General features: G+C 37.5%; 2 protein-coding genes across 2 annotated transcripts; one reads left to right on the top strand and one right to left on the bottom strand.

Moving 5' to 3' along the window:
* Window positions 1–2,058: 2,058 nt before the first annotated feature.
* On the top strand, window positions 2,059–5,452 carry LOC113306585. The gene is made up of 4 exons (XM_026555517.1): window positions 2,059–2,397; window positions 2,519–2,621; window positions 3,050–3,211; window positions 5,034–5,452. Exons 1-4 carry the CDS (start codon window positions 2,084–2,086, stop codon window positions 5,160–5,162), a joined length of 708 nt encoding a protein of 235 aa, XP_026411302.1. The 5' UTR covers window positions 2,059–2,083; the 3' UTR covers window positions 5,163–5,452.
* A 783-nt stretch (window positions 5,453–6,235) lies between these two features.
* Window positions 6,236–9,855, bottom strand: LOC113301893 (probable aquaporin NIP5-1). Its single transcript, XM_026550733.1, has 4 exons — window positions 8,928–9,855; window positions 7,313–7,732; window positions 7,106–7,167; window positions 6,236–6,945 (listed from the first exon to the last, which is right to left on the bottom strand). The coding sequence occupies exons 1-4, from the start codon at window positions 9,162–9,164 to the stop codon at window positions 6,750–6,752; spliced, it is 915 nt and encodes a 304-aa protein (XP_026406518.1). The 5' UTR covers window positions 9,165–9,855; the 3' UTR covers window positions 6,236–6,749.
* Between the last annotated feature and the right edge of the window lie 4,162 nt (window positions 9,856–14,017).

The following is a 14,017-nucleotide window of genomic DNA, read 5'->3' as shown; positions in this document are numbered from 1 at the left end:
GGAACTTCAAACTATTGCCTAAGTTTTGGGAAGTATCCTGCTGTGCTAGAAGGGTACTGTGATGCTAACTGGATATCAGACTCAGATGAGTGCAAATCCACTAGTGGGTACATCTTCACACTTGGTGGTGCGTCTGTGTCATGGAAGTCTTCCAAACAGACATGTATTGCTCGATCCACCATGGAGTCTGAGTTTATAGCCTTGGAGAAAGCTGGAGAGGAAGCTGAATGGATACGAGGTTTCCTGGGTGGAATTCCACTCTGGCCCAAGCCTGTGTCTTCGATCGCAATCCACTGTGACAGTCAAGCTGCTATTGGATGCGCAAAGAATAGTGTATACAACAGAAAGTCTATACATCTTCAAAGAAGACACAAGACAGTGAAACAACTACTCTCTACTGGCATCATATCTATAGACTTTGTAAGGTCTAAAGAGAATATTGCAGATTCTTTGACGAAAGGGTTATCTAGAGAGGTAGTTAGATCCACATCGAAGGGGATGGGACTCAAGCCCATAGAATAAATCGCCATGAAGGACACTCAACCTTGTGAATGGAGCTCCAAGATCAAGGTTCAATGAGATAACTAATTTTTGGTGATGTCGAGAGAGAGCACTATCTTTGTCCCTCCCTATGGTGTAACCGTATGATAGTGCTGCCTGCATGTTTTAGGATGATCTGTCAAGATCTTAATGAGTTCCATGGCTTTGCTTAAAGCGGAGTGTGGCAGGACACTCTTAATGGACTCACCTATGTGGATGTTGGAAGTGGGGCCGCTTCCTATGAGAATTTGAGCTTTTTCTCTAGAGACATTCATTAAGTCCGGGATTTAGCCCACGGCCAAAACAGGCACAACGGCAAGATCTTGGCAGCTTTCTTTGAGACATCAAAGTGTGGTTGTTATTTCTGAATTGCACTCACTGTTGACGGTTCAAGACATTGTGTTCACCATAACAACAAGCAGTTCCGGTAAGCTCTCACTAAGTTAAGGTTCAATCTCTGGGACACCTTAGCCTAATATTGATGTATTATGTTTTCTCGTATTTCGTCGATATGTTTTATCATTCATGTGGGGGATTGTTAGAAAAAACGCTTTAAAAATACCAATTTTTCCATGGACTATGTTTTGATCCCTAGACCTATTGCCCATTAATTGTTTTTTCATTTGAATAGATAAAACAATAGTCTCACATTGACTAAAATCTAAAGAGTTTTAGACTTAAATACCATAGAATTGGCTATAAGGGCATGGCCCTTGGGTCATTAGACTTTTGTGCTTGGAGGGAAGGCCTAGACTAGGGCAAGGTTGCCTTTCCCGTACGCGCGGTGCTTCGCACAGAAGCATGCACGCCGCCGCCGTCCGTCCGGTCGGTCGGTCGGGTCGGGTCGGGCTCGGGTGTGGGTGTGGGTGTGGGTGTGGGTTCATTAGATCCTATCTTTTTGCTGAAATTTTTGGTACGTGTTTTCCACACAAGTAGAAGAATCTTTTCTTTGTCTGTACGTGTTTTGTCCTGACTTCTTTGTCTGAACGTGCTTGTCTTGGCTTCTTTGTCTGTACGTGTTTTGTCCTGGCTCCCTTGTCTGTACGTATTTGGCTTGGCAGCAACACACTGCTCCATGCCTGACAAAACAACTTTTCTTGCACTATCTTTAACCCAACATTACCAGTATTTCTGTCATAAGCATGGGTTTTCTTTCTTGTTTGTAACTACACAAACACTATATAAGAGAGTAGTTGTAAGCTCAGAAAATACACCACAGAGAAACATCTCTTCTACTCTCCCTCTGTTTTTCTGTAAACATCTCTTCTACTGTTTTAAGTTCTGTCAAGCTCTAAGGGTACCCTCATTGTATGCTACATTGAGGGGTACTAACTGTAGTTGTATCCTGGAGGTGACTCGCCAACTGCTGTAGCATCTCAGAGGAGTGGCAGACGATATTGCCTTTAGGACAGCGTAGTTTACGTGCCTCTACATTTTCTGTGCAGCAATATCAGCAACATTATTTTGAGCTAAGTATCTTCTTCTCAGTTACATTATTAGTAATTTACCCAACATCGCCAACTACTGATTTGGTGGTACTGCTATGAAGAACATTCAATCCCAGCGATACCCAATTTGTATACTTTCCGTTTCACTGGTACAAGTAGCTCTCTTCTTGATAATAACGATATGCAGCAGCAGCGGCACATTATTAAGTGCCGAAGCAGCTTTAATTCCACCAGAAAAATTCGATAGATTCGTCTATAACAAAGCAGTTCATGGCGAAGACACGATCGCTATTGAAGCCTTCTTTGATCCTGTCTGCCCTGATAGTAGAGACGCCTGGGCACCTCTTAAAAGTGCTCTTCAACACTATGGATCTCGTGTTTCCCTCATCGTTCATCCCTTCCCCTTGCCGTCAGTATCATTCTACTCTGTTAATTTCATGTTTTAATCTCAATTGTCATAATCCGATTCGTCGTAATTTTGTATGGTTACCATTTTTATCTTCTAATGAGATTTTAACAATTAATGGCAGTTACCACGACAATGCGTTTGTAACATCTCGTGCGCTACATATTGTAAATAGCTTGAACCCTTCAGCAACATACCATACTTTGGAGCTCTTCTTCAAGCATCAGGTTTCATTTTCCTACTTATTTCCTCTGTCATTCATTCATTTCTTTTTTTTTCTTTTTTTTTTCTTTTTCTTTTATCATTCATTTCATTATAGTTGTTGATAGTGTGTTTGGTTCAAGCAATTGAAATCTATACAGTTAAGTTACATTGTAATTGGATTCCATTAGACTTCAGTTATGTAATTTGATTACTTGAACCCAACATGGTTAACTATAAGATATGCCAATTCATGTTTTCTTATTACCCTTGCTTGTACTCATATCATTTACTTTCTGCACTTAACCTGTTCTGCTTCAATTAGACAATAGAAAACCGTTGACGTCAGATCGTTATTAACATTGTAAAAGATTTGTATACTGGAGTAACTGGTTTTCCTGTTTATTCCATGTTAGTAGACTAATTTTGGTGGATTTGGTTTTTGTTTAAACAGGAGAAGTTTTACAATAAACAAACCCATGAATTGTCTAGAGCTACTATTTTTGACCAAGTTGTAAAGCTGGTAGCAGATGCCACGGGGAACACTTCCCTATCTGCTCTGGAATCTGGCTTCAATAACAGGAAAACGGATCTCATGACAAGGGTTTCATTTAAGGTTAGTGTTTCAATTTTACTGTTATACATCCAGTCGCAGATTTAGTGGGAGTTCGGTTAACAATTTTAGCAAGACACAAATTTTTTTTTTTTGACTCAAAAAGGGCAAAGTTTATTAAAAACCAGTCAATCACCAAGAAAATAACTGAACTGGGAAAAAAGAAACAAAAGCAAACTCAGTTGTAGTAGAGTTGCAGCAAAAACCAAAATACACCAAAACCAGGCTTAATGCATGATAGCTTCCCAGTTATATATGATTGAATTCAAAGAAATACCCTTGAAAATACTAGTTCCTGTGCACCAGTTGAAGATAAACAACTTAACTGACTCCTTAATCTTCTCTACAGATTTGTATCTGCCATTAAAGTGTCTAGCATTCCTTTCTAACCACATTGCCCACCAAATAGCAAATGGTATAATGTCCCATATTTTCTTTCTTCTCCATTCCCATATAGTATCTCTAACAGACTCCTGAAATACCCATTATAAGTTGTAACAACCCAGAAAATAGTTCCAAATTTCTCTAGCAACTTCACTATGAAGGAAGATGTGCTGATTAGATTCTGGAGCTTTTTTGCAAAGTAAACAACCATTAACCATGATGGTGTTTCTGTAAGTATCTACTGTAGGAGCAGCATTGTAGCATAAAGACCAAACAAAAAAGACTTCCTTTGGAGGAATTTTAGGATTCCATACACATTTATGAGGAAACAAAATCAAACCTTCATCTTTCAGGCTTTTGTAGCATTCTGCAACTGAAAAAACTTTAGTGCCATTCTGCCATACTCTCTGATCTCCACCACTCCCTATATTAAATGCAGAAATCATGTTCAATAAATGTGCAATATCCTCCAATTCTCTATCTTTCAAAGCCCTACAGAATGCAAAATTCCAGCTCAGTCCTGTGTTCATAACCAACATCTCCTGGATAGTGGCATCCTGCAATCTACTGAGTTTGTACAAAGCAGGAAATAAAACCATTGGTGCATGGCCATTTAACCAATTATCTTTCCAGAAAAGACACCTATCACCACTACCCACATGAATAGTTGAATTCTGCTCCTCAATACTTCAACTTTTCATAATTTCTAGTCATAAACTTTTTCCAACAGCCTTATTAGAAATATTGGGTAGAAAAGCCTTGACATTGCCTCCAAATTTATCATTTACAACTCTCCTCCAGAGTGCCATCTCTTCCTTGCCATATCTCCAGATCCATTTAGCATGCAAAGACTTGTTCATAAGTCTTAATTTCTTAATACCTACACCACCACCTTCTTTTGGCAGATTCATTTTCTTCCATCCAACCCACCCTTTCTTAGCTTTTTGATGAGCACTGCCCCATAAGAACTGTCGCATTATCTTTTCCATGTGTTTCTCAACAGAAGCTGGCAATTGAAAGAGAGACAAATAGACACAGGAAGGCTTGAAAGCACATCTATGCTTGAAAGAGAGACAAGACAGAAATATCTATGTTTAGTTCCTGGTAGTGTATTAAGAAAACAAAACAAAACAATGTCTACATAGAGCAGCTCATAGATAAGTACAGTATAAAACACAGAGAGACCTTTATAAGACAGTATTGCAACCCCCACCCCCCCACCCCCTCGGGAATTACATGGATTTTACACCAACAATCAAATCCTTTCGATCTCTCTTCTAATTATCTCTTAAGATATGCATGGAGTACTTTCGCAACAGCAGACCTAATTACCCTCGGTGGAGTCAATTTTGTTGTTGTTATCACTGTTATTGCATTCCCGTGGTGTTATCATTTACGTATCTCATGTAACTGGTGCTTGTCTTTTTTGTCGGTGGTACAGTATGGATGCACTAGAGGAGTGTTTGGGACACCATTCTTTTTTGTGAATGGGTTCTCTCTGCCTGATAGTGGCTCAGCTATAGACTACAAGGGGTGGAGAAACATCATTGATCCACTGCTTGTTGCATAAGGCCAGAAAAATGAGGGAGCTCACCGTTCCTTCCTATGAAGGAATTCAGAAGATCCAGGCTCCATTATCGTCATGTATGGTGTCCATCTGGTAATCTTATATACTAGTATTTACTCAATAAAATCTTTGATTTGTAGCAAATTAAGAAAAGAAGTTAAGGGTGGTCTGCATTCACATAAAGAATTTGTATTTTAAGAATTCTGGATTATGGATATGGTTATTGAACAACACTTAGACTAGATGTTACTTGTAAACAGTATGAACATTAGCTCCTTATACAACTATATAACTATATTATGGCACCTATATCGACTGTTTCCTCTGATACCAAAAATACTGTTCTTAATTGTAAGATCAATATTCATTTCACGAGTTATCTTGAAACGATGAAAATCTCTCTTCTGCCTTCCCCTATTCAGATGAGCAGAAACTAGAGCTACTTTACGAGTTATCTAGAACTAGAAATATTGAAAACCTCACTTTCGCCGTTCCCCTATTTCAATGAACAGAAGCTAGAGCTCGCATCTTTGTGTATCACATGAAAGGACTTGGCATGGTTGTCTTGTGAGCTGATTCGCATTTGCATGGGGTCCGTATACACGCATTTCTTTCTGATGGAGTTCGTATACACGCATTTCTTAATAGTCCGATCCCCATTAAGCCGTTGCTTTTTTGTTTGACCATTCCCAATTATATTTGATCCAGTTTAGGAAACAAGCCCATCTGACCACCAATAGTGGAACACTTTTCTCTCTAACGTTACTGGTCCATAACCATGAATAAAAAAAGAAAATATGCAAGAGACACCAAAGAATGGCACCGAAAGGAAGGGAAAGGCGTTTTGGATCATGTCAGCATCTTATTATAGGGGTGGACTAATATATTTAGTGAGAGACAGAAAAGATCATGACGGAAAAAGAAGACCGAACTCAGTCTGAGACAATGTATGTGCTCCATATACCTATATGTTGCATATCTCAATCAAATAATATACCCTATAAATCTATAGTATATATGTGCTTTTTCAATAAAGAAGAATGATTGCCAACAATGACTCTTATCAACAACAAGAATTATAACACACACAAACAGAAAACTTTTGTATATAAAGTAGTAAACGTAAACAGTTGAAACTCAAGACCACATATACATATAAGTGGTGGGATACAACTTTCAAACAATTACAATCCAGAATCCTTACAGTACAGACAATTGAAAACATTTTTATTCGGGAACTCACGCACCACAGTAATCCACACATAATATCAGTTGTAGTATTTTATTTATTTCATAGTATATAGTTTATTTTTCGCCCGCCTGCCTATGATTATACTCCTGCTACTGTTGCTCACTGTAGTGTAGTAGTACTGGAAGATGGCAAATGGACTTCAATTTAGTTTTTTCATTTTTTTCTTCTTTTTACCTCTATCACACACGTCTATGTCGATATAGGGAGAATAATAATAATGCACACTTAGCTCGTAGCGGTAGCAGATGCTATTGATGTACGAGACTATAAAACAAAAACACACACATGTACACAGGAAAACTCTTATTTGGACGGTCAGAATGAAAGTCGACTAGAGACTAGCGACGGAAGCTTCTAACTGGGCGAGGTAGGTCACCCTCTCCATCTTGGAGCTTCACGAGGGTATAGATGCCTGACCCTGCAAGTGCACCTAGTGTTGGTGCTACCATATATACCCAGAGCGCTCTGTAGTTACCTGATGCCACCGCTGGACCCAGTGTCCTCACAGGATTCATTGATCCACCACTTGCTGGGCTGCCGACCCAGAGAATTGGCAAAGTCAGATTAGCCCCACTAATATATCCTAAATCAGACTTAAAAAAGATGCATATATGAATTTTAGTTCATCTAGAGTGTCAGCTGTAGAGTAAGGAATAAGACTGCATCATCCTTGGAAGAAAAGAAAATGACTTACCCAGATATTAAAATGTTCAGCATGACGGTTGCTCCGACTGCTATTCCTGCCAGTTCTCCAACCTGAATCAGCAACAAGAGTGCAACAAATTAGTCTTCTATGACTAATAATAATAACGAAGGAGAAATCGACTAGCTTATGTGAATTTTAACTCCAACAAAATCAAAAGTTATACTTTGGGTTCCACATTAAAATATTGCTACATACCGCTCGAGTATCAGTTGCAACAGCCGTGACAACAAACATGAGAATGAAGGTGATAATAAACTCAAGAGCAAAGGCTTGACCAAGGGTGTCAGAAGGGATAGTAACACCACCAGACATGTATGGGTGAAAAACACCCTTGAGGGCAAAAGAGGCACATATTGATGCAGAGACCTGGGCTAATATGTAAGCAGGAACTTGAGTCCATGGGAAATGTCGGAATGTTGCGAAAGCGATGGTGAGGGAAGGATTAAAATGTGCCCCTGATATGTGACCCGTGGATAATATCAGCACCATAACAGCAAGTCCAGCACAAGCTGCATTCCCTATGAGAGTCTCAGCGCCGTCGTATTTCTGGTTTAGAATAGGTCCGGCCGATGCTGCAAACATCAAAATGAAGGTCCCTACGAACTCTGCTCCTAGCTGTAGCATGAAGCCATCATTGATGTATCTACTCAAAAGTGAATTTTGATAATGGGGTTGACAAATACTTGAAAGTGAAATAAAAGTGGATGGTGTTTCATAATTATGAATTATTAATTACTCGCCTTGTTAGTTTCATAATTGAAGCAATATAAAGTAGGGAGAATTTATAAAGTACTCCCGTTTTATTGACCTCGTTTTTTTGTTGCCCTTGTTTTTTAGAAATTTTGTAAAGTGCCCTAACTGTTTAGTTTTCCATCCTAATTAGTCAATACTAGTTTACTTTTTTACCCTTTACTTGTTAGTACGTTTACCTTCTACATCATTTTTTCAATTTGTCGAGCTCGGTTCATGATCGTGTAATCATTTTCAGGTTCGTTTCATCATTTCCTGGGTTCATCATTTCCAAGTGTTTTGGGGTTTTTGGTTGGTGGAGAATCAATCTTCTACAATATTTTTCCGGTTAGTCAAGCTCGGTTCAAGGTCGTTACACCACTTCTAGGTTCGTCGAGCCTAGTTCAGGATCGTTGCACCCTCTTTCAGGATCGTAGAATCATTATCCTCTCTGCCAAGGAGATTTAGTTCAGGGATAAATAGGACTTTTAATAGAAAAAAACTGCCACCTAGCACTTAACTGGATGTAATTTGCCTTTTGAATAAAACGGGGTATTTTAGAAAATTTGTAATAAACGGGGGTACTTTTAAAGTGTACATTTCAAAACAGGGATACTTTATAAAATATCCCTATAAAATAAAAAAATGAAAAATTATTATATTATCAGATAAAAATGGAAAGTCAATATATAATAAATTAATGCTGGGGTTGTGTGATTTTATTCTGAATTCATACAAGTTATTGATTTTTAAATGTATTAATTATTAGTAATAAATGAGTTAGAAATACTAATAATTTAGGGATATATGAAGATGGTGGCACCATTGAAAGCAAGGCTGGCCATGAAAGCTCAAGTCAAATTTCAAAGGTTCTTCGAATATCTAGCAGCTTAGCACATGTGCATGATTGATCCCACTATTGAAGCCCTAGAATCGCTCATTTCATTATCATTTTCTGAACTAAAAATTGATTACAAGAGAAGATTTCTACACTTCGACCAATGCATGAGATCTTGTATACTACTATATAGGCTTGTACATTTGAAAAGAAAAAGAAGACGGTAAATATGTACGTACATACCTTCCTGGCAAGAGAAACGTCGGGTGCTGCGAAGTCGGTGACACACATATGGCTGGGAGTCCATGATTCAACTGGGAAACACTTGCACCGTGGCATGGACTTCCTCTCCCTTTCGTATGACAATGAGTCAACTCTCAGCGATGACATCAATGGCGTTGGTGTTCCAGGGGTCGCCGGTGGCGTCGGCAAACCGTTCCCGTTCCCATTCCCAATTCCATTCATATCAAATTCAGGCATTTTCTGTTCTTTTTTTTCCTAACAATCTAAGAGGATCGATAGAAAGGATACGTAGAACAACAAACACAAATTTTTTTTTTTTTTTTTTTTTGTGGGTAAATGTCTCTAGTAAAAGAGAGTAAATAAAGAAAGATGGAACTAATTTACATGATTGGAAGGTTTTTATAGGTGTATTTCTAAGTAACGGATAGAAACCTCGCCAGTCTAATCACTAACTATTTGATTAATGATTCGATGAATCTTGAGAACAAGACTTTTTTTTTTTCCGATAAATATTAATGGGAAAACAATTACATGCTTGTAAAGCTTTTTTAAAGGTAGTTTTAAGGAATAAGAAAGATCGAGTGACCCAGTTTCAACAATTAATCAAAATTCAAGAACTAAATACACACACATATATTATATATCTTCTAGAGGAAGCTGATCAGAAGGAAAAAATATTTGGAAGAAGAAATTAATACCCCAAATGAAGAAACGAACTGAAGCAGAGAGGATGATAAAGATTAAAAGAAAGAGATGATGAAGAAGCTAGAACAGAACAAAGGGTGATGATGGAGATTACAAACAAACAGGAGTGGTAGTAGTAGTAGGTGATGAGTAATGAGCTAGATGAATGCGTGGTTTCTTATATAGTAATGCATACGACTTTGAGAGAGAGAGAGAGAGATCTGAAAGAAAACAAAAGCTGAGGTCAATGCTGCCTTCTCTATCAAAACCACCAGTTAAATAAATTGATGATGAGTTATACCTTCCTCATTCATCATAATTAAAGCTAATATTCACTTAAAAAAAAGTAATAAGACCACCACCCAAATAATACAGACAGACTGATTAGGGAGACATAAAAACTAAACTAATTGATCAAGTGATTACTTTAATAAATTATGTTTGTATTAAGGGAATAGTAGTAGATTAAAGTAATTTGTCAGTTTATGTTTTGTATTCATATGCAGTTATGCACATGAATGAATAATCCATCGTGCTACTATTTTTATTGATTCCCCGCTTCCCTAGTATTGCTTTATGCTATTATTCCGTATGGATGCTAACAGAAAACGATCTTCGGATTCTTCTACTATCATGCCGCTGGCTGCAGCCTATTTAACTTAACGTTTAATATTGTATATCACACTAAATCATAGGTTAACTTTTCAGGAGCCAGTATTCGATATGTATAAATTAAGCACACTATTTTTATTCTACGGCTTTAGGTTAGCTAGCTGTGCATATTAATACATTATAGGATGTAGAGACAGTATTCGCTCTTGACTGATCTCTGCAAACACTGATACTTCTATATGTTGTATTATCAAAATGAAGAGATACTTCGTATATAAAAGGGAATTAAAGCAAAGTGTCCCTCCGTTAATATGTTAATTATAGAAGTGTCCCTCTTTCAAATAGAATTACAAAAGTGTTCCTCTTCAAGGGTTTTCCGTCCAAACGGATTTAACTCACCGTTAACTCCAGAGAAAATATAAAATAAGCATATGGAATTACCAATATATCCATATGATATTTTCGTAATTCCAAAAATAACCTCGAGTTAATCTGATTCTGATCCATCTCGAGAATGATCCAACGCCTATTAGAGTACACACATATGATCCATCTCGAGAATGATCTAACGACTCTTAGGCGAGACACGTTTGATCGCACGTGCCTAGGGTTTGGATATATTCAGAAATCGAAACCCTAGAATCACTTTTCTTCTCATTTGCCGCCTCTCTTTTCTCTCAGTTCTTTCTTCCCTCTCTTCTACTCTTCAAGGTTTGTTGATGAGAAGCTTGAAGAATTGATCAAAGCAAAGCGAAACCCGTCTAATCACTGAGAGCTGCTCAGTTGCCGCCTTTATTTTAACTCAGTTTTTTCTTCCCTCTCTTCTTTTGTTCAAGGTCTGTTGATGAAGAACTTGAAGAACTGATTGAAGTAAGAAGTTCTACAAGATGAGTGGTGATGATAGTGATTCGAGCAAAATGAGGTAAGAAGTTCTTCAACTTCTTTTTAATTCTCAAAATGATTATGTAGTTTTACGGTTTTTATGTTGGGTTGTCGAACTGTTTCTGGTGATTTAGGGTTCAGGTTTTTTTTGATTCGAACAATCATGTCTCTGTGGAGTTATTTGATTACTGATTTTCATTTTTCAAACCCTAATTTTGAAATTTGGGGATTTTTTAATTTCTCGATTTATGGCTGCTGTTGAATGGTAAAAATGATGAATATGGTTTCTGTGTATATATTATGAACTTAGTAATTGAATTGTTTGGATGGTTTTTTGTTTGTTGTATGTGCAGAAGCAGATTTGTTAGGTACCCTAAAAGGAGCTTTAGGGTTGAATTATTCACCACAAATAAATGGACTCTATACCATGATTTGGATGTAAACTATGTTGGTCTTGACATGTTGATTGATATGATTATGTGGGAGATGAAGATTAGTGAGGCCAAGTAGCTTAATTTGTTTTGGTTTACTCCAGATAACATGCCAGAACTGATTACCAATGATGAGGAGTTCTTTACAATGTGGAACAGGGCTGAAAATCAAGATGATGGTTATGTGCATCTTTATTTCAGTATTAGTGACAAGGTTTTGAGATCTGGTGATGAATTCCCATCATATTCAGGGGTTACTAATGAAGTTAGGTATTTAACACCTACTAAGAAGGTGACAATGACTCTGAGATGGTGTTTTCTACACCTAAGAAGAAGGTGACAAATGAAGATGACTTTGTGTTTTCTACACCTAAGAAGAAGGGTATTAGCAAGTCACCAATAGTTTCTCTTGCTACTAGGAAAATTCCAAGGTTGGTTTGTAAGTCAATTGATGCTCATATAAATCCTTTTATGAGGTTACTTTTGGATGATGAGGATTGTGTCATCCATATGATAATGTGGATGTAGAGTATGAGAACATTCAACTAGATAATGTGGAAGAGGATGTGTGCCGTCCAATTGATGATGATAGAAGTCCACCATGCTCTGATGATGAGGAAAATGATATTGACATAGTTGATGTCAAAGATTTTGTGGACAGCTACTTGGATGATGACTTTTGGCAGAACTTTAGAAAGGAAGGTAATGTTGCAGTACTTTTACTTCTTGTACCCTTCTTTATATTAAGCTATGTAATGTGTTATGATGACTAACAATACTTTTGGCAGACTTTGTAGGTTCACTAGGAGATGATGTACCTGAAGGGGAGAAAGGAAAAAGTGTTGCAGTGGCTTTAATGCATAGTGATGATGACAACAACCTTGGTAACTCACATTATCACTCTGACTATGAAGATGATCTTCCTGACTCTGAAGATGAGAAGCCTGACTCTACAGATGAGAAGAATAAAGCAAATTCCCTTCAAAAATTTTACCAAGAATGGGACCAGGAATGGGGTCCACATATTGCATATATGGATGAAGTCTTCTTTCCTGTTGATGATGGTCCTGTAGTGTATGAACCTGATTTAATGGAGGTGGGTATGCAGTTTGAAGACAAGATACAATTTAAGAAGCATCTCAGGAGTTATGCAGTGATAAGGAAGTTTCAGTATATTTTGAAGCCTTGTGACAATAAGAGGATAAGAGTGAAATGTATGTATCATAAGTCTGAAGGTTGTAAGTTTCAAATTTTTGCCTCAAATACAAAGGGAGAGAAGACTTTCACTGTTAGAAGTATGAATCTGGAGCATACTTGTGTTGGAGATCTACTTAGCAGAAACAAGTCAGCCAATGCAGAATTTGTTGCTCAGTATCTGTTTGAGAAGCTGAAGACTGGTGGATTCCTTCAGCAGCCATGGGATATTGCAGGTGAATTCTACACTTCTCATAACAGTACTCTGCCATATCATGATGCTTGGAAAGCTAGGACTATGTGCTTGGAAAAAATGCATGGTAGTTATGAAGAGTCTTATAAAATGGTCCCATCCTTTGTAGACATGGTGGCAAGGACTAATCCTGGTTCTGCAGCAAATTACAGTTTTGGAAGGTAACTTGTTAATTATGACCTTTGTTGTTTTTTTGTTCAGTTTTCTTTGTTAAAGATAATAACTAACATTATTTGTATAATGTTTATGTAATGTTTCAGGGAAGATAATCACTTTGAGTCAATGATGATTGCATTTCATGCTCCAATTCATGGATGGAAAAATGGTTGCGGGAAATTAATTGGTTTAGATGCAGGTCACTTTACTGGAAAGTTGGGAGGTTGTCTTATGGCTGCAACTGGTTTAGATACACAAAACCAGGTTGTACCATTAGCCATTCAAGTGGTCAGAAATAAGTGTTTTGAGAATTGGTACCTGTTTTTGAAACAGTTAAAGCCCCTGATTGAATCAGAGGAAAGAATCACTTTCATTTCTGATAGGCAAAAAGGTTTGATTGAGGCTGTTAGTGCTTTATTTCCAGGAAGCCCACACAGATATTGTTTTAGGCATGTTCACTATTTTTACCATATTTACAGTTATTTTAACCATTATGTGATCTTTGTGTTTTACCTTCTCATACATGTTTTGGTGACTTTGCAGACACATGTTCAAGAATGTGAAGACTCACTATAAGGGGTCAAAGATACATAACCTTATCTGGAATGCTGCCAAAGCCTATAAGTTCATCCACTGGAAGGTAATGACACATTACATAGTATAGTGTTTTACTGTTATAGATTGCCAAATAGTTCAGTCATGGAATGTTGTGTTTGTATGTTTGTATGGTAATAACACATTACATAGTATAATGTTTATAACCTTAATGTTTCTGTTTGTCCAGTTCCATTTGGATACTTTGTGCTGGAAAATGTTGTTGTTGCTTAATATATGATGAATGAGGATCCTAGCCAGTGGTCTAGAGCATTCTTTGACCC

This window comes from Papaver somniferum, chromosome 8 (assembly GCF_003573695.1).
Source record: "Papaver somniferum cultivar HN1 chromosome 8, ASM357369v1, whole genome shotgun sequence".
Lineage (NCBI taxonomy): Eukaryota > Viridiplantae > Streptophyta > Magnoliopsida > Ranunculales > Papaveraceae > Papaver > Papaver somniferum.
Note: the sequence above shows the minus strand (reverse complement) of the source record. Positions and strands in the feature narration are given on the sequence as shown.